This window comes from Lepidochelys kempii, chromosome 5, assembly GCF_965140285.1.
Source record: "Lepidochelys kempii isolate rLepKem1 chromosome 5, rLepKem1.hap1, whole genome shotgun sequence".
NCBI lineage: Eukaryota > Metazoa > Chordata > Testudines > Cheloniidae > Lepidochelys > Lepidochelys kempii.
In genome coordinates, this window is record NC_136384.1 from 17844157 (window position 1) to 17865415 (window position 21259).

Sequence of the window (21259 nt, forward strand, 5' to 3'; positions counted from 1 at the left end):
AGTGAAGGGCTCATGGTGTCACCACATGCCTCAGCGGAGTCAAAACCCTATAATTCACAATACCCTATTGTTTTCCTGACTCCAAAAAGAAGTTACCAAAAAAACCCAAACCGTAGTAGGAGAAACTTCAACAACATACAAAATACCCTGTCATAAATATAAAGGGAAAAGTAACCACCTTTCTGTATACAGTGCTATAAAATCCCTCCTGGCCAGAGGCAGAATCCTTTCACTTGTAAAGAGTTAAGAAGCTAAGGTATCCTCGCTGGCACCTGACCCAAAATGACCAATGAGGGGACAAGATACTTTCAGATCTGGAGTGGTGGGGGGAAGGTTTTTGTCTGTCTGTGTGATACTTTTGCCAGGTACAGATCAAGGATGCAAGCTCTCCAACTCCTGTAAAGTTAGTAAATAATCTAGCTAGAAAATGCGTTAGCTTTTCTTTGTTTTGGCTAGTAAATTCCCTGTGCTGGAGGAAATGTGTATTCCTGTTTTTGGGTCTTTTTGTAACTTAAGGTTTTGCCTAGAGGGATTCTCTATGTTTTGAATCTGACTGCCTGTAAGATTATCTTCCGTTCTGATCTTACAGAGTTGTTCTCTTATCTTTTTTTGTTATTCTAATAAAGTTCTCATTTTTAAGAATCAGACTGGGTTTTTTGGGTCTTAAAAATCCAAGGTGTTTGTGCTCATCTTGTTTATTCTCAAGCCTCCCCAGGAAAGGGGGTTTAAGGGCTTAGGGGGATATTTTGGGAAAACAGGAACTCCAAGTGGTCCTTTCCCTGTTCTTTGTCTAAAACACTTGGTGGTCACAGTGTTTTACCTAATCTAAGTGCAAAGACTTTGTGCTTTGGGGAAGTTTTAACCTAAGGTGGTAGAAATAAACTTAGGGAGTCTTTCATGCGGGTCCCCACATCTGTACCCTAGAGTTCAAAGTGGGGAGGGAACCTTGACATACCTGTTGCAAAATAAGTTAATGTCATAAAAATCAGGTTTTTGTACATTGAGGATGTTTTCATAAAGCCAGCAACAAGCTTCACTGTGTGGCTCTGTCAGGAAAGAACAGGCAGATTGATACAGAAAAATGACTTTGTTTTGATTTGGTTTCTCTGTCTATTATTTACAACAAAGTACACCTAACTGTGCACAATGTAAAGCTGTATTTCTGGCCTTGGTTTGTTTCTGCTGACATGTTCATACAACTTGAGTATTGATCTCATGGTTTATGTTGTTGTCAATAAAAATATAGTCTTACATTGTAGCGTTGGGTGTAGTCTATTGTCTTGATCGTCTTTTAAATGGGTAATAATTCATTAAAGCTTTGAACTGTGCTACTTTCTCACCTGGAGGCATCAGGAAATACAGGAAGTGTGCCTGTAAGCATGTGATAGAGATAAGCAGATTAATTAATATTTGTTGTTTTTCTAAACCTTTCAACTATTTTAGGAAAAGTACATGGTATAATAGCTGAGGAGATTGTGGTGTCAAGGAAGGGACGTGGGGCAGGGTAGTCTTGGTCGCTGTAAGCCAAGACTCTTCCTGGTGACTTTGCTGCAGTGAGAACCTCAGATTCCGAATAGATAGACTTCCTTCAGGCATTTTGGAGTGGCAATTCTGCCATCTTTTGAGAAAGTGCCAGCTGTGGAAGGGTAACAGGCCTAGGTCCTGCACCCATCTTGCCAATTTGAGGGTAGCTTGTGCCACAGGTATCTGGCCTTGTGCATTGCCCTGATAGGAGGATTGGGGGGAGGGGGGGCTCAATCTGATCCTGCAATGCAGAAGTGAACAGTTCTGCTGTAAATCCCAAGCCACTGAACATGCCAGAGTCTAGCCCAGTCAGAGGCAATTAAACCAATTAAACCAATCTCCTTGTCTTTGCACACAGCTCCCAGGCTGCTGTCTCCAGCCTGCTTTCTCTTTCCCTCTAAGCTTGATCCCAGTGGATTCTTTTTTGGTTCAGTAAGTATCACAGACTGGCTGGATGCCTGGTGAACTGGGTTCTTGTACCTCCCACAACACCCTGTGGCTAAATCCTGGTGGTTCATCCTCTCCCACCCATCTTCTGAAAATAGGATTATTAGATTATTTCATAGTTAGCAAACAAACAGTTCATCTCTCCCATCCCCCCAGATTCCCCCTTCCTTTCCCCTTTCTTCTCTTGTACTACAGGCCAGGTTTCCCCTCTCTGAACTATTTACATATTATTATACCTCCCAAACGTTTCATATATTGGTGCTTCCCTTCTTTGGGGATTCCCCTCATTCACATTTACCCCCACTGACATCACACTGTTCTAGAGGTTTCAATCAATGCTCAGTACATTTTTGGATGCAGCAGATTGGATGGGATTGACAACATAGCACTGCACCTTAAAGAGAGACACTCTGTTTGTTTGTTTTTAATTACTAACTAAAAAGAGAGAGACAGAAAAGAAAGCGGTTTCTGATAGAGAACACCTTAAATAGCACGTCCTGAACTTTAAAAAGAAATGCATTAAAACATTTTGATAAGGGATTTTCTATTTTCCTATTGGTGGAGAAAATGAGATGGCTATACAGGAGAATAATGAAAGAGACTGAGTGCTGTCAAATAGAGTAAACGCTGTAGGAAAAAGTCTTTCTCCTACCTTCTTTCAGTGACAGTTATCTTAGATGGTACCTGTAATTATAGTAGGTACAACATTTTCAGACAGAAATGGGATTTTATTTTTTCATGTTGATGGTGTCTTTTTAATTGGAAGTGTTGCTTTTAAACACCTTAAAGCAATGCTGTTTGCCAGGCCTGAGCATTTTGCCTCTACTCCTAACTCCCTTTAGCCCTGAGAAGCAAACTTAATTAGCACATCTGGACCTTTGAAAAGGAGAAGACTGAAAATGTTGCGGTACTTTTAAAAGACCTAAAGCAGGATTTTTTCCCATAGAACTTTTGTGTTCAAATTAGCATGCATAGTGCATAGGTTACATAAGGAAACCGGCGTGTTCCAACTTCACATAGATACCTGTAATTGCTTGGGGCTTGTATGAGCTAGCTATTGTGCACAGCATTAAATATGATCGTAAAAACAACAACAACAACATCCTTTTGGCTCATGCAGTAAAAGGTCTGACAACAACCTGAGTATAGGTGATAACACAAAATTGCACCAGCAAATCACATTCAACAGCCACCAGTGGATGAGTTGAAATAAGAACTCGCCTGAACTTAACTGCATCTAAGACTAACTCAAAATTTATTAAATTTTGGAGCAGTTTGTAGGGTAACTTTTATGCTAAAGTTGTAGGGCCCAGAAGTTGTGGTACCTCCTTAGAGTGGTCCCCAGAGACCAGCAATCTGGAAATCACTCACCTCCCGTGTATAAAGTATTTTGGGGTCCCTTTCACAGCTGGAACCCTACACTGCACAAAACTTTAATGCAGAGGCCCCAGCAGAGAGCCAGATACAATTGCTGGGCTCCACAGATGGGTCAAGAAAAGCAGCGGGCCAGGTGGATGAGAGGGCAGGGAGCCTATAGGGAACAGGAAATCAGCCATAGACAGAATCTTACAGGACAGTCATAGTTTGTGAGGAGACTGAGATTCTGTAGCTGCTAGTAGTGATTGCAGGACATAGTATTCCTTTAAGAAGAGAGTTTCTTTTAAGTAGAGAGTACTTTATTCTTGATCTGACTTTGAGTTTTCTGCAGAAGATAGAAAGAAGTGGCTGACGTTAACAACAGTGTATAAGAAAAGAGCTGACTTTTGTACTCCTACAATGAGCAAAACATTAAAAACAAATCAGAGAGACAGGATTATGCAGTGTGTGTTCCAGTTATAGAACTGTCAGGTTTTTTTAATTCAGTGTCCATAAAAAGTCTTAAAAATTATCCAGCAGTGAAGGAATGAGCTGCAAGTTCTTCTCTGCAATTACTCTGGCTCTGTACATTTTACCACTTTGTCTAGATTTTTCAAAAAACCTGTCAAATTATTACAGAATTAATCCTTGATGTTTTCCTTCTGAATCCCAAAAAGATGAACACTTAATTTCTCGTGAACTATATTAAGCAGCCCTAGCAAAGTTGGTCAAGTCTGTGGCATGACCTCGACAGTGTATAATCTTATATTTTTTCGAATGAAAAGATAAGACAGCCTCTCTCTGTTAAGGGTGAAAGGAGTTGTTCTGCTTCTGATACTTTTTGAAATGGTAACACTCTTTACGATTGAATTTATATCTTCCTCACTAGGCCACATATAAGCAGGGTCAGGATGGGGCAGTACTAAGATGGGAGAAACCTAGGGAAAATGTAGGCTCTGGATGAGGTGATGAGGCACCTTCTTAGTCAGTGTGGAAGCAATGCCCCCTTATGGTGCCAGGGGATCATGTGCTGTTTGAGTTAATGTCTTCTGGATGAAATATAACACTCACATCACTAAAGGTCCAGGAGCATTTTTTATGTCAAAGTAGTTCACACTACTAAGGTTGGCCAGATTCCAACTCTTTGCCACTCCGAATTTCCTCTGCAGCTCCAAGTGGCAACTTCTGTCCTGATGTGTCATGTGGTGTTTCTGTAGGCTGCCAAAGAATGGCCATATTTGGTCATAAGTGCAGCTGAGCTTCAGGTGAAAAGAAAAGGAGGACTTGTGGCACCTTAGAGACTAACCAATTTATTTGAGCATAAGCTTTCGTGAGCTAGAGCTCACTTCATCGGATGTACGAAAGCTTATGCTCAAATAAATTGGTTAGTCTCTAAGGTGCCACAAGTACTGCTTTTCTTTTTGCGGATACAGACTAACATGGCTGCTACTCTGAAACCTGTACCACCTTTGTTAGTATAATATCTGGGCACCTTCCGTGATGTGACTAACATCAATTGCATGAGGCCTATTCTTCTCCCATTCCCTCCCCAGGGGAGAAATGTGTCTGTAGTGGGGTGTTTTAGTTTGGTAGGGTTTTTATTTTAGTTTATGTCCATCTGCTATGTATTTATTAGAGAAATAATGGTAAAAAAAGTGCAGCTTTCACAGGGAACTGTGAGTTGTAAAATTTGTGATGGTCCTTGGTTAGCTGTGGGAGTTCACGCCACAGCCTTGGACTGGCCCTAAAGAGCTCTGTTTCCTGCATGGATAAACTGTCTTCTCATTGTAGGATCAGGCAGAACAGGGATTGAACCTAGGTAGGTTTTGTTAAAACGAATATGTTCCGATGAAAAATTTTGGTTTCAACAAATTGGCATTTCCCAATTAAAGAAAATTTCATCAAAAAATTCTTGACCAGCTCTAAACTCAACTAAATACATAAATGAAAAATCTAAATTACGAATGTCAAAACTAAATGTTTAAACTGAAAACCTACTCTTTATATGTGCTCAGTAACCACCAGGATTCTTGGTAGTTAGTGACACAATTTTCCTAATAAAAATTACTACAGTATCAGTCCAAAACACTACAGGAGAACTATTTTAAAATGCAGTGAGCTGATGCACCACTATAGAGAACTACAGAATTGTATATAATGCCTGAAGAGTTGTTCTATGTACCATGCTCCTTTGAATCAGATTGTAAATTCCTTGGGGGTAGCAGACTTGTCTTTCTACATGTGACATGTAATATTAATGCACATGTTGGGCCAGATATTCAAAAAGGGCTAGAATTTAAAGTGCTCAGCACCAACAATCAACGCTACACAAGTTAGATTAAAATGAGGTCGTTCCTTTTAATAATTTTATTATATTTGAAGCCTCATTTCAGTTTTAGCTGATTTGGAGCACATAGAAAATTGTGACAAGTTTTGCTATACTGTACGCTACCTGGAATTGTAAATAAGTGTTTACTAGTCTGAGCACTAAGCTAATTTAATGCAGGATCTGTAGACAAAATCAAAATGGCCCCTGAGAAAAATACTCAGGGCTTCCATAAATGCATTTTATTATAATTGACTTAGTTCAGCTAGTATATTATGCTACCACATTTCTGATAGATGGAGGTACCCTTACATTTGCAGATTTCAAATAATTTGTGTGCAAAAGTTTTTATTTCTTAATATGTGTTTGAAAAATAAAAAAGCTCCCAGGGTTGTTTGGTCAAATGCTGTTGCAACTGTGAAATCTCTTCTGTCTCTGCAATGGAAGTAGCTGATGATTGTTATAACACTTAAAACAATTAGAAAAGCACACACATCTCATGCTCTGATTGTAGATGTCTTTGAGGGGCATAGAACCTGAAGGAACATGTTGGGGAAAAGTCACAAGGGAGGTAAACTTTTGTGACAGAAGTGCAGCAACATCCCAGGCATGGACTCAATTGTACAAATTTTACTCAGGTTGGTTAGCATTTACCTATGCAGACAATCCCATGGAAGTAATTAAGGCTCTCTGCAAGTAACCTCAGTCTATATTCACCAAACGTTCATAAGCATAGGGTTTCCAAACACGCTGATGAACATCAAATCCAAGATTCAGTTTCATTGGGTTTGATGTTGAATGCTTGGGAGTTTAATAATCACAAACTTTTTATTTTAATGTTTAGCTTTTTGCAACTCTGAGGGATTGCAAGGGAAATATAATTAAAGATGGAAAAAATTGAGGTGATCAAAGGTGCCAGATAAAGCACTGAAACTGTAGAAGAGACATTTTATATTGCAGTATACTTTAAAAGAGCTTCTCTACAGCTACCGTCTTAGTTTACCCCTTCCTCCCACCCCTTAATTTCAGCTATTGGCATAAGTTTTAGTAGTCTAGAGGTTTAAACATAGCTGGAAAATATCAGTCTGGTTCTTAGAAATAAAATGAGCCCATTGGCCATCTCAAATGGAAAAACAAATCCCACCCCTCCTCCAAATACTAGGGGTGAAGAGTTTAATGGCCTGTTGTAAACTGTGCTGTATTTAGGTGCTTCCATTACATTGTTAACTCATCTTGGATTTCGTGAGATATTTAAGGTAAAGCACAGCTGGGAAGCGTCTTCTCAAGGACTCGGACAAATACTAAAGAAGTTTTACAGCATCTTCACATCTTCCAATAGCACGAGATTAAAAACCTCCACTGGCTGTAGCTGAAGAGATAATCATCCGGGACAGTGCTTTGCTATGCAAAGATTTGACTTCAGATCTGGTTCCCAACAGCCCACTCTTCCTTTCATTGATGCCAGCAGGCGTTTTGCTATTGGCTTCAATAGATGTCCCTGTGCTGGGCATTAGGAAAATTTCAGAGGTGGCATTTCTGCTTTTGGCAGAATAAGGGAAAACACTGTGGGATTTCCCCCCTCCCCCCTTCTTGTGCCCTGAAGAAGCTATTTCCAGTGCTGCTCACTAGAAGGAAGGTCACCATGAGTTGCAATGTTGTGAGAAAGTGGTGCATAGCAATGATTTCTAAGTGGAATTTATTTAGGTCTCAGCAAAAAATAGGTTTGAAGATCATTTGGGAAGCTAAACTCAATTTTGGAATTTCTAAAGTATATTCATAAATGCATCTTTTCTTTCTGTTTCGATTTCAACTCTTGCTGCACTAATTAAACACTCACTAGGGAAAAATATTATTCTCCATCAAGAAATTATATTCTCTCCCAGAGGACCTGGAGTCCAACTATAAAATGTGTGTGTGAAGAACAAGAAAGCTGGATTACTGCAATCCACTAGAAATAAGGCCACACGTGATGACCTGCTTGAACACTTTAGCAAGTGTAAAATATTGCTGCCTGGTTACATAGAATGTCTTTAATATGTGCTTCATAAACTGCACTGCCCTCATATTGGTTTCTCAGTGCAATTTACGTTGTGAGTTTCTACCTTAAAACTCTCCATGATTGGGCTTCTGAGTACCAAGGTGTTCCAGTTGACAGGCTCTAGGGTTGTAAGTCCAGCTCTGGTCTGGAATCTGGTTCCCTGTTAATCTAACGAAGACTAAATCTGGGTAATCTTTGGACATATCATAAAAATTTTGAACAATGTTCAGTCCCTCAGCCTTTCTGTCTGCAGGTACGTGCACTCTGGTACCCGGAGTTTACTACAGGTTAGGGAGGAAAAGGTTTGTGGAAGTCCCTTGTTAAAATAATGATGATACATGGTTTGGAATGTTCCCAAAGATTGGTTGGCATTCAAGATCTAATATTTTGGTTGGGGGTTGCTTGATCTAATTCCTAGGTATCTAACCAGATAGGAGCCGAGTGGGATTTTCAAAAGCATCTAGGCACCTAACTGCCATTGATTTCAATAGGGGTTGGGCACTATGGCAGTTCTGAAAATCTCAGTAGGTGGCTATCTGTATCATTAGGCATCTAAATACCTTTAAAAACCTGTCTCTTAATCCCTCCTCCTTCCTGGACTTCCAAGAAATTGTCTTTGAAAGCATATGATCATTTCTTCAACCTCTCACTACTTCAGCCTCCAGGAGCAATATTTCAGAGAAGGGTTTGAATTGTATTCACATTCCAAAAGCATTACAGGTTATTCAAGCTTTTAGGTACTATGCACTAAAGCAATTTAAGATAACTATGGCTTCTGCAAAGGATATGAATAGCTGAAATTGTGACTGAACTGCAAGGGTAATTGCATGAAAAGAAAGTTAACTTCTGTAATTTATGAAATCCCTGAATTGAAATCTGTCATAACCTCACTGTTTCAGAAGAAGTGGATTATTTACTTCTGATACTAGTCACATAAATTCATTAACATACTGTCATAAACAGCTGGGTGTTAAAATGTGTTGTGTTTTGGTGGTATAAATAAAAATGTCCAACAAGAAGCTGTGGTTTAAAAACAAACACCAGAGGCCTATGGAAGAATAAAAAGCAATAAATGTTTTTCAGATAACTGTACTTGCCTAAATTGTAAATGGGTCTGTTTGCTACTAACAACAGTTTCATGACAAAAGTGTACCTTCCACCAATATGCAATCTTAGGTTGCTGAAACCAGTGTAGCTCCATTGACTTCAATTGGAATTAAACCAACGTGAGCAAGATCAGGATCAGGCCTTGAATACATCTTTTGCCAGTCAATTAATTTTGTTCTTCCTTTAGAACATGGTCAGAGTAAAGATAATGTGGAGAGGAGGATGGTAGCTGGCGAGGGGCTGGAAATATCATATACTGGAGGCTTTGTCAATCAGGAGCCAAGCAGTTCAAGGTCACACTGTCAACCCAACCCTTAACAGCTAGGAATGCTATATATAGCATATCTGTGGAAGAAAGGTTGAGGAAAAGGTTTGCATAACAGAAAATATCTGCCTTGTTTCCATTCACAGTCAGCAGCTGTAAAGACATGCAATGTCTTATAAGTTTTGACTCTCTGATACCATTTAGCAATCGATGGAAATTATAGGGCCTGATTCTCCACACCTGGACCGTGGCCTAGTAATTTACATTTGTGGAAAGTGCATGTAAAATGCTACCAAATCAGAATCCAATTTCATGCACTTTCCACAGGTGTAAATGACTGGAAAAGGTGCAATCCAGTAGAAAATCAGAATCAGGGCCATTTCCATTCCTTTTATTGTGCCATTAGAATATGTAATAAAATCTACTAGTTGTTAAGCATCTTAACAGTTTTCTAGTCTTTATCAGTTAAGGTTTATATTCATATCATGGGCCCTCCATGGAAGCCTCTCACTCCATCTTCTTCTCCATTGCCTCCTAATTCTGCAGGTCTGCAAAGGGGCCTAGACTCTGCATTTTGCAGCCCTGTCATGCATTCTTGATGTCACACATTTATGGCGTAAGAATAGCCTGTAATGGCTGCTGCTGTGACACCTTCTCAGCTGGTATCCAAGGGACTTCAGTATCTCCCCCGTTGCTCTCTTTATTGCAGAGGAATGGAAAAGAAGTCAAGAGGACGTGTTTTTGAGGATGTTGTGGTTAGATGTTGATAGATGTTTGTTTGGCTCTGTGTGTGTGTGTTCGTTCCCTCTATGTGCCGCCCCAGCCCTGTGCAGGCAGGTGGCACGGCAGACCTTGAGCGAACCACCCAATGACCACAAGATCCATTAAGGGATGAAGGCACCCAGCCAGGTGTATTGTTGACAAAGCATGATACTAGTATCCTGCAGACTCTGCCAGACCACTAATACATGCATGCCCATAACAATGGACCAGCTCAATGAATGGCAGGACTTTCCATTCCTCCCTAAGGCCAGACAAAGATACTACCTCTGAGATACATCTTTATACCCTGATACAAACAAGTTAGTCTTGCCCCTTTGATATAGTTAGTTACTGCCCCCTGACATCACTAGTTATCACTCATCTTGTACATGTTGGTTAGATCAGAACATCTCTATTATGTACTATCACTCTGACCTTATCTTTTAGGATGGGTCAGTGTGTTCCTATTATCCTTGGTAATATTTTTGTACCATCCTTGATATCGGGATGTTCTGGTACCACTGGACATTGGCATGTGTTTGCATGAGCATTCTGTGACTAGCACTTGTTAGAAATGTGTTTTTCTGCAATATCAGCCGTGTTCTTGCCAAATTCTGTGAGCAGGTCCTGCCTCATACCAGGCCTCTGATACAAGGGCTTATGTCTCAGACTCTCTTCCTCCTACAGATGTGAGTGTCATTCTGGTTAGGGGAGAAAAGCTTCATCATATACAAAGAGTTGGGAGCACTTCCAGAAGATTGCCAGACTCTGGATTTGTCTAATCTCCTCTGAAAGGTTGCTCATAAATACAAAGCCACCCAAGTGCTATTTGCAAACTTCTCATGGTGAAATTCAGCTCTGTGCAGGGATCCAGCACAAGCCCTACGAGCCAATTAGAGTAAATTCCACTTATACCCTCAAAATGGTACTGAAATAGTGCACAGGCTTTGTACTGATCCACTGCACTAGAGCAAATTGAACACGTTGGAACTTGTTTCCTGAAGTAATGCTTGCGGGGGGGGGGGGAAGGGAGTGGTTAGAGGTATTTTGCTTTGTTTACATATTTGTCTCCCTTCTGTAAATATTGTATTTGAACTGGTGGCACCAAAATATTCATCTTGGTTTTCCTTAGTCAATTTGCTGAGACATGCTATTTTAAATTAAATTAATTCTCAGACTGTTCGCCAGGCACCCAAAGTGTCTTCTGGGATTTTCAAAAAGAAAAGGAGGTCTTGTGGCACCTTAGAGACTAACAAATTTATTTGAGCATAAGCTTTTGTGACCTACAGCTCAGGTCACGAAAGCTTATGCTCAAATAAATTTGTTAGTCTCTAAGGTGCCACAAGTCCTCCTTTTCTTTTTGCAGATACAGACTACCACGGCTGCTACTCTGAAACCTGTCATTATTCTGGGATTTTGTGTTCGTACTCTTCAATGAGTTAATGCACCAGAACTGGCATCTATCTCCCTGTACGTGAATGAATAACCAAGCTTTTCTTATTTTAGGTTCACAAGTTAAGGGTTTTACATCATTGCGGTTCCTGACTGAGCCTTCAGATGCTGTCACCATGCGTGGAAGTAATGTGCTGCTGAATTGCACAGTGGAGTCAGATCAAGGAATTCCTGTCATCAAGTGGAAGAAAGATGCAGTCTTCTTAAATCTGGCAGTGGATGAAAGGAGACAGCAGATGGCCAATGGTTCCCTTTTGATACAAAGCATAGTCCATTCCAGGCACCATAAGCCAGATGAGGGTCTCTACCAATGTGAGGCCTCTTTAGAAGGTATTGGGGCTATCATCAGTCGGACAGCTAAAGTCACTGTAGCAGGTAGGAATAACTCTTCTGTCGTTTAAACTGCTAGAAACGTTGTCTTGTGAGAACAATTTTAAAGAAGCATTAAAATGTAGGGAAACATTCTTCTGGCGGAAATGTGTGGTTTGGTTTCCCCCCAAAAATAAATAAAATAAAGCCAGACATGACACATGAATTATTTTTGACAAGCAACTATTCTTGCTTAAATATGTCTAATCAGCTCCTTGTTGCTGTGAGATATTTGCTGCATATTTATTGTCTTCAAAACAAGAAGAAATCTTTGAAATTGGAAATTAACTGCTTTCTTAGTTAATTCAGCCTTAGAAAAAATAAAACGCTGAACCTCTGTGGGACGTAAAATGTGCATAATTTGTTTTTCAGTTTAGGTCTTTTTTTTCCGCACTGACAAGAATCCATTATACAACTTATTGAAATTTGTAGCCTTAATTTCTGTAGCTCTTTTTTGAAGTACCTGGGAGGAAGTATAATATAGTGGTGAGAACAGAATATTGGTCATCAAGAGACCTGGGTTTCATTATGGCTCTAACACTGAGTTTCTATATGATAACCATTTGAGCCTAAATTATTACAGGTGGCCAATAATTTTGGGTGACTCACTGTTTGGGGGCCTGAGCTAGTGCTCCTACATATGATTTTCAGAAGTACCAAGCATCCACAGTGCCAACTGAAGACACAAGGGATGGTAGGTGCTCGGCCTTTGTGAATGCTTTAGGTGTGTCAAAAATGTCGTCCCCTCAAGTTAGTGGGCACTTAAAAGGATAGGCAATAGCCTCTCCATGTCTGTTTCCCTTTTTGCATAATGGGAATAACTGTACTCCACTTTACAGGGTGGCGTGAGGCCTTAATCAGCTAATCATTGCAAACTGCTTTGAGACCCTTGAATGAAAGGTTAAATAATGAAGTGTTGTTATATTTCAGGGGTGGGCAAACTTTTTGGCCTGAGGGCCACATCGGGGTTGTGAAACGATATGGAGGGCCGGGTAGGGAAGGCTGTGCCTCCCCAAACAGCCTGGCCCCCGTCCCCTATCCACCCCCTCCCACTTCCTGCCCCCTGACTGCCCCCTCCTGGGACCCCCCACCCCTAATTGCCCCCCAGGACCTCACCCCCTATCCAACCCCCCCCCCCCGCTTCCTGTCCCCTGACTGCCCTGCCCCCTATCCACACCTCTGCCCCCTGGGACCCCCAACCCATCCATCCCTCCCCCACTCCTTGTCCCCTGACCACCCCCTTCCAGGATCCCTGTCTCTAACTTCCCCCCCCGGACCCCCCCCCATCCAACCTCCCCCCGCTCCCTGGCCCCCCTGGGACCTCACCCCCTATTCAATGCTTCCTGTCTCCTGCCCACTCCCCCAAACCTCTGCCTCATTCAACTGCCCCCTGACCGCCTCCCGGCACCTCCTGCCCTCCCCCTGTCCCCTTACCCTTATCATGCCGCTCAGATTGGCAGGAAAGACTTATTTGAAAGCCTGGGAGGTGGGTGGGCACAAGCCACGCTGCGCACGCGGCAGTGTAGCTGCAGGGGGGGGGAATATGGGGAAGGGGCCGGGGGCTAGCCTCCCCATCCGGGAGCTCAGGGCCCAGGCAGGACAGTCGGGCCATAGTTTGCCCACCCCTGTTATATTTAGTATCCCATGGCATCTAGCTTTCAGCCTGTTTCTGTAGGATCATTGTAAACCATTATTAAAATATTTCACAGGGCGGTAGGTTTTCTTTTGATCTTGAGCAGTGTGTTACTAGATCTGGCTCTGACTGAAATAATGTTTTGGCTGCCTAGAATGGTCAGAACTTGAACTGGACTTCCTGCGAGTAGATATCCAGAGCTGGACTATATTCCCCTATCTTACTTTATTTACTATGGGAGACTTGCAGGCACAGGGTCCTTGGTCTTACGATGGTTGAAAGCAGCCAAGTCTCTAATCTCCTTGGAGGAAAGAGAGTCTAGGTAAGTATTTTTTTTACAGTCATGCTAAGAATCAGAGTTGATGGTACTTGAAGCAACTGGAGAGCTCCCTTGTTAACGGAGCTATTCTTTGGGTCATGTGAAAGGAATTTTTTTCTTGAAGAAGAAAAATAAATTTGTAGCCACTCTTGTTCCAAAGATAAACCTAGAAAATGCAACTTGATTGCTCGACTTGAACGCAGATGGGATCCATTCCTTCAGCAGCAGACTGGGTGAGGTGGGCTAAAAATTCTTCATTGAGTAATGTCCCTATGAGTGTTCCACTTCAGGTACATCTGTGTCTCTTGCATCCTTAATCAGAGATTTCCTGTTTGCAGTGTCTGTTTGACCTGCCTATACATCCTCATGCCATGCACTGAGGCTACATAGGGCTGCAGCGGTCGATCTGCCCTCGGTTCCCTCTCAACCACCTCGGCCTAAGACAGAGCCCTAGCGTGTCTGCCTTGAGAATGCCTGAGTGAACTTCTTCTTTATAGTTTAGTGTTAGTTGGTTTTAGTTGCATAGTTAGTAGATAAGTAGTGTGAGGATTAACTTTGGTCCTCTCCCTCACTTCAGGGAGCCTTTCTCTCCTGGCAGGGCAGGCCCGACTCTCCAGGATTCAAACATTGCCTCTCTTGTTGGGAGCCTATCTTGGTCAGTGATGGCCACTCTAAGTGTGTCAGCTGCCTGGGAGAGTCACATGTCTCCCAGAAGTGTAACTTTTGCCTGGCTCTTAAATCCAGAGCAAGGAAGAACTGTGAGGTCAAGCTGCTGCTGGAGTGCTCCTTTTGACCCAGTTCAGAGTCAGGTCAGAAGACCTTCCCACAGACATCTGTCTCTGGGCAGATCAAGTTCCCCTTTGACCTCAACACAGATCTCGCCTAAGAGGGGCAAAACTCTTGAGACCTCAATGAAGGGTCCCAAAAGAGAACTGCTGACTGTTATCATAAGGACCCTGCTCCCAAAAGACCCCCGTCCCCTGCTGAGTCCATGGCATCAGAAGCCCCAACCTCTCAGCTCAGCACTGTAGAGGCAAAAGACTCCTCCTCCAGAACTGGTGGGTCTGGGAAATCCCAGAACTCTTAAGAGAAACACATTTCCAACAGAGCCCTGGAACTGTCTAAAAGGGACAAGGAGGATAAGCACTCCTCCAAACCAGTACCACTGAGCACAGCTCCATCATTAGTAGCTCCCCAATCAGGATCTTCAGTACAACCATGCAAACCAGTGTCAGACCATTGGCGCCTACTTTGGTATGTTCAAAATCTACAGTATGTCTGCTTCAACTGCCAAGCATGCTATTATGTCAGTACCAATCTTCCACTCAGTACCACACGAAATCAGATACTCAAAAGACTTTTATCAGTGGCAGATGGACTGGAATCTCCACTACTCATGGGTACCACATACCTCTCAGTACTGAGACCCCATTCTCCAGACTACTATCACTCTCCAGTACCACTGGACTCTCCACCCTTTTTCAGCTGGTGCCCCCTTAGTTGGAAGATACCAAGGAGGAGGAAGACCTTCCTTCAGTCACATCCATCTCAGTGCAGGGTTCTCCTACACATCCATACAGGAACCTGTTCTTTGAGTCCCATAGGGAAAACCCTCATGCTCAACACCACAGGTGGTGGGACCAACTCCTGAAAGGGGTACAGTAGTCTGGAAAGGTTGAGAGCCACTGGTCTAGGGGACATCCACTCCCCAACCTGACCAATATACTAGTCACTGAAGACCCACTCGCCCACACCATCTGGAGAAACCCACTTTCCTGCTGACTCCTCATACCAGTCAGCAAAGGCCTGTTTACTTACTGAGCCCTCCACACCATCCTGGGAGAGCTACCCCCCAACCTAATATCCTTAATAGCAATGGGAGACCTAGTTCCCCTACTTGATCCCTGTACAAGGTGGGGTAGACCCCTCTCAGTCGGACAAAACTTCCCACCTCAAGAACCAAGGGCGTACATCCCCAACCTACCAGAAAACACCCATTTCACCAACCCACTCTCTACCTGACCAACCACCCCAAGACGGAGGCTTTAGGACAGCTGCCTGCTACAATCACCTCTGTTTTGAGGAACAGCTGCCTAAGAAGGGATCCTCTGAGATGCTGTTTGGCTTTGGTTGGACTTCTGCTGATTACTAATTTAAGTAAACGCACCTGTCTCTACTGTTCCCTGTCAACTTATCCATTGGTTGTGTGTGGCCTAAATCCCTGACTGTGAGATTTATGGGGCAGGGATTGTCCTTGTGGTGTTTGTACAGCAATGAGGCCAAATCCCTGACTGGGGTCCCAAGATGTTATTCTAAAAGAAAGAAAGATGCAGGGTAGAGGGAAGCCTGGCATGTTAAAGGGACTGATTGATGTGGGTGAGAGTGAAATCACTGATGCCGCTGTTTGGTGTGGGAAGAGTGTAGAATTGCTACATTTTGTGGGGTTATTTGAAGTGTGGGAAGAGTATTTTGCTGACAGAAGGTCAGATGTATTCCTGAGGGAGCTGGAAAATATTTGAAGAAGTCCTTGTTAAAATTTTGGCAGCACACCGCTGACTTAAGACACAGGCAAATGAAAGATATGACAGGGTAGGGAAGAAGGGTAAGAGGAGAAATAAAGGTTTAACACTCCAGTAAGTTGCACTAATCACTGCATGAAGCTGCTTTTACAGAGCTTGTGTTGTGCAAGTACTTTAAGTTGTCCAAAGTAATGGAAGATCAACTCAGATTGTTAAATAACATTATTTGGAAAAAAGTAGAGAAGGGTGACAGGCTGAATTAAATCAAACAAAAATGTCCACTGGTACCAAGGACTGTGAGATGTGTGGTTGGTAAACAAGAGGCAAATGAAATTGGAGATTAATGGACCAAAATTGGTGTGTTGGAAATTGGGCCTAATTGGTGGACAAAATATGAGAGGATGGGCTTAACCCACTCTTCAACCCGTTCAGGGTCCTTAAAAGAGACAGAGGGGAATAGTGATACCAGGTGGAAGATGGATGAATTGAAAAGAGTGATATTTATGGGGCTTGAGTTTCTGTTCTCAACTCCTCCCTTGCATGTCCTTTTTCATTCCTAACCTTCTTTCTTCTCTTTCCTATTTCTCTCTTTGCCTTCTGTTTGAGTCTGGCTTAGCCAGCAATGACAATTCAGTCTTTTGGAACACAACTGTGAGCCCTTCATGAGAGAGGCAGCTAAGAACAATGCCCTAAGTAGCCCGATGCTGGTACTAGTTCGGAAGTTCGTGGAGTGACTGAGCAGACTATGTGGTGTGCCCATGTTTCTCCAGCCATGAGACTGCACGTAACAGTCAGCTCCAGGGACAGAAACTATATGTAAGCAGAGTCAGGATGAGCTCCACCCTGACATCTGGTGGTGAGGTGTGGCAAGTTGTGGAAAAGAACTTCAGGGGCCGATCTCATTTGCATAGGCACACCCACCACGCCTAGAATGAGACCATAGCTGCCCAAATGGTCACTTTGGCTGCTGTGGGATCCCCAGTGTCTCTGTTATTGGGGCAGGAAGAATAAATTGTTATTACCCTGATTATGGGAACTGTGCTTGGAACTGTACGTGGCCTTTTGTTATGATGGAGGGATTCACCATCAACTAAGTAGCACTCGCTAGGCAAGGGTCATGGGTTCCAAAACTGTGTGAATGGAGAGAGGCTGGGGACAAGTAGTAGTACTTGGTGGCATGGGCCCCTTGGTGAGGGCCTTACATGCTAATTGCACTTCCTCCTCTCTCCACTGTGGAATATCAGAGCTAATTTTGATTTCATTAGAAGTCGAGTTATAGGCTGCTGAGCTCACTTTGGGCTGACAGTGCCCCAGCACTGGGGCTCCCCTACTATAAGCTGAATTCACCTAAGAGCTGAAATCACTGAGTGTTGTGTTAAGTAGTGGGGGAGCCTGAAGATATATTGTGGAGCAGTTTGCGGGATGGCTGGTGAAGCAGTTTGACGCGGAGCAGTGTGTCGATGGCAGGAGCTGCTTGTGGGCCGTGGAGCTGAGTGAAGGAGTTCGTGGGGCGGCTGGCGGAGCACAGCTGAGCGAAGGAGTTTGTGGGGCGGCTGGCGGAGTGGAGCGCCGCTATGGAGCTGTGGGGCGGTCAGCTTCAGATCACGTAAGGTGCCTCTTACCCCCGTCCCATTTCCACCCAGGTTGGGAGGTAAAGCTCCGCAGATAAACTTTCGAACTCTGGGGCTGCCCTGACCAGGGACAGAGACTTTTGGGGCATTGGACTTTGGGGACTTTGGGTGATTTGGGGTTGCTGGACTCAAGAACCAAAGGGAAAAGGGCATGCCCCAATTTGCCTGGGGTGGGGTTGTTTTTGCTCATGGGTTGTGTTATGAATCCTGTTGGTGGTGTTTCCCCAACATAATGCCACATTGTTTCTCTCTGTTATTAAAAGACTTTTGCTACACTCAGACTCTGTGCTTGCGAGAGGGGAAGTATTGCCTCTTGGAGGCGCCCAGCAGGGGTGGTATATATTTGTCCCAGGTCACTGGGTGGGGGCTCGAGCCGGTTTGCATTGTGTTATTGGAATGGAACCCCTAGATATTGAACCCGGCCCTTGTTGCTGCCAACTCTGACGGGCAGAAGGGTTACATTTTTGGGGGCTCGTCCGGGATCGCCTGGGTCAGTACCCCTCGCAAGCACCTGTTGAGTGATCCACTACATTGGGAAACAATTTATATATATATTTTTTTGTTTGTGCTTATATTTTGAGGAAATTACTGTTTGTATAATGGCTAATATGTCAGGTTTGTTGGGCCCTGGCTCAGCAGCTTCTAGCTCAGAGGCTGCAGCCTCGGCTGATGATTGGACAAAAGCTCTGGGGCAAATATTGGAAAAGGTTGTGCTGCCCCATGCTGAGTCAGACTCTTGTCGTAAGTTAAGATTATTTGCTGGGGAGGAGGAGTTTGAACCCTGGTTAGAGCATACCACTGAAATGCTGCAAGAGTGGGCCGTACCAGATGCAGAAAAGCGAAGATGCCTTATAGAGAGCCTTGGCGGCCCAGCATTAGATGTGATTCGCACCCTGAAGCTCATTGACCCTGGGGTCAGTGTGAAGGACTGCCTAGAGGCCCTTGAACACAACTTTGGGAGTGTAGAGGGCCCTGAAGACAGCTACTGTAAGTTCCTTAATTCCCGACAACAAAAGGGCGAGAAGGCTTCAGCCTACATACAGAGACTGGAGAGACTGCTTCAGAGAGCTGTCATGAGGGGAGCAGTGACTGCTGAGCAGATGGATCAGACCAGACTGACTCAAATTGTAAGAGGAACTCAGTATCAGAACCCGATTCTACTTCATCTCCGGCTAAGAGAACGACGGGAACATCCCCCAAGTTACTCCCAGCTGATAAAAGAGGTCCGAGAGGAGGAAGAAAGGCAGGCTGCCAGTGAGTTTTGGGAAGCCCAAACATCGGAGCCAGCCAGCACAACACCACTGCAAACGGCCAGTGTACTGATGGTGAGCACCAGAGAGGAACTTGCCCAACAAATGCAGGTCCTGACGGAACGGATAGCTGAGCTGCAAAGTACCGTTGACCGAGTTAAGACTTCCAGGAATAAGAAGCCTCAAACTGTGGCGATTGAGAAGCCCGCACTTAGAGCCACCATCCCCCCCAGGCGAAGGGGGAAAGGTCAATTCTTCTGCTACCAATGTGGTCAGGATGGACACAGTGCTGCCAAGTGCCGTAATGAAGAAAACCCCTCCTTAGTGTATGGAAAGCTGAGGATCAGTTGGGAGAGATCCGGTAGCTGCCAGAGGGTCTGGGGACGGGGACCCCCCAGGTCTGCAGGATTTGAAGATTCCCCCAGAAAAGACTGTCCAGCTGGGATCCCTGCAGGACTGATAGGGCCTCGAGCAGAGGTCATGGTGAGGATCGAAGGGGTGGAGTGTAAAGCAGTGCTTGACACTGGATCTCAAGTGACTATTATATTTCAGTCATTCTACCAACAGATGCTTAGGCACCTGCCTATACAGCCACTGACTGGCCTTGGCCTGTGTGGCCTCAGCATGGATGAATACCCCTATCAAGGGTATGTCATAGTGCACCTGGAATTCCCAGAGGAGGTTGCTGGGGTGAGAGAAGAGGTAGACACAGCTGCCTTAATATGCCCTGACCCTAAAGGGACCTCTGATGTGTCTGTGCTGATAGGGACCAACTCCAGTCTCTTCAAGGTACTCGCGGATTACTGCAGAAGGCGGGCTGGGGACCAATACCTGAATACCCTGATGATCCATACGCTTTGTGCTGAAGCCTATAGGAAAATTGAGAGCGCTAAAAGGGACACATCTGAGCTACCGCTTGGGGCATTGAAGTACGCGGGCACAACCCCCTTAGTAGTGCCTGCAAGGACGGAGCAAGAAGTGCTTGTCATGAGTACCTGTCTGAAAGGCAGCAAAGGGACGTTAGCAATGATAGAGCAGCCGATGGGAGGAGAGCTCCCTGAAGGAGTGCTGGTCCCCAGTGGAGTCATAACCCTACCTGCTGAAGCCCAGGAAAGGGTGACTATACTGATTGCTAATGAAACGAGTCATGATATTTTTGTGAAGCAAGGACAAAAGATAGCAGACCTCTTTGAGCCTGAGTCGATTGTAAAACCCCAGTGTGAAACTCAAGTTCCGACAATAGACCCAGCAAAGTTTGACTTTGGAGATTCACCAGTGTCCGAGGACTGGAAAGATCGCCTGAGGAAGAAACTTTGTGAAAGATCCAAGGTGTTCTCACTGCATGAGTGGGATGTGGGATGTGCAAAAGGAGTAGAGCACAATATCAGACTACATGACTCTCGACCTTTCAGGGAGAGATCTAGGAAGATTGCTCTCTCTGAGATGGAAGATGTGCGACATCATCTTCAGGAGCTGGCTGCAAATGGCATCATTACAGAGTCCCGCAGCCCATACGCCTCACCCATTGTGGTAGTCCGCAAAAAGAATGGGAAAATCCGGATGTGTATTGACTACCGCACCCTAAACAGCCGTACTGTGGTCGACTAGTACACTATGCCTCGAGTGCAAGACGCCTTAGACTGTTTGCTGGGAAGCCAGTGGTTCTCTGTGTTGGATCTTCGAAGTGGATACTACCAGATCCCTCTGGGAGAAGAAGATAAGGAGAAGACAGCCTTCATCTGCCCATTAGGGTTTTATCAGTTCGAACGCATGCCCCAAGGGATTTCTGGAGCACCTGCCACCTTTCAACGTCTCATGGAGAAAGTTGTGGGAGACATGAATTTACTGCAAGTGTTAGTTTATTTGGATGACCTGATTGTGTTTGGAAGAACCTTAGAGGAGCATGAAGAAAGACTTCTTAAAGTGCTTGATAGGTTGGAGGATTATGGTCTGAAGCTTTCAATTGACAAATGCCAGTTCTGCAGAACCTCAGTGAAGTATGTGGGTCACATTGTGTCCCAAGAAGGTGTGAGTACTGATCCTGATAAAATAGAAGCACTCACTACATGGCCACGTCCAAGTAACTACAGAGAACTCAAGACCTTCCTTGGATTTAGTGGCTACTACCGCAGATTTGTGAAAAACTATGCTACGATTGTAAAGCCTCTGAATGATCTTACCAGGGGACATCAGTCCAGCAAGAACAAATCTAAGTCCAAGAATAAGGGGAGGTCCCCAAAGCCTCCTGTGCAGAGACACAA

The 21259-nt window shown here is 44.1% G+C and overlaps 1 protein-coding gene across 1 annotated transcript in view; it reads left to right on the forward strand.

Annotated features, from left to right (window-relative positions):
- DCC (DCC netrin 1 receptor) overlaps positions 1-21259 on the forward strand; it is a 967455-nt gene that overhangs the window by 307299 nt on the left and 638897 nt on the right. Inside the window, exon 2 of the mRNA XM_078852711.1 lies at positions 11332-11652. Within this exon, the coding sequence (XP_078708837.1) occupies positions 11332-11652 (321 nt within the window). The remainder of the gene's footprint in view (positions 1-11331; positions 11653-21259) is intronic.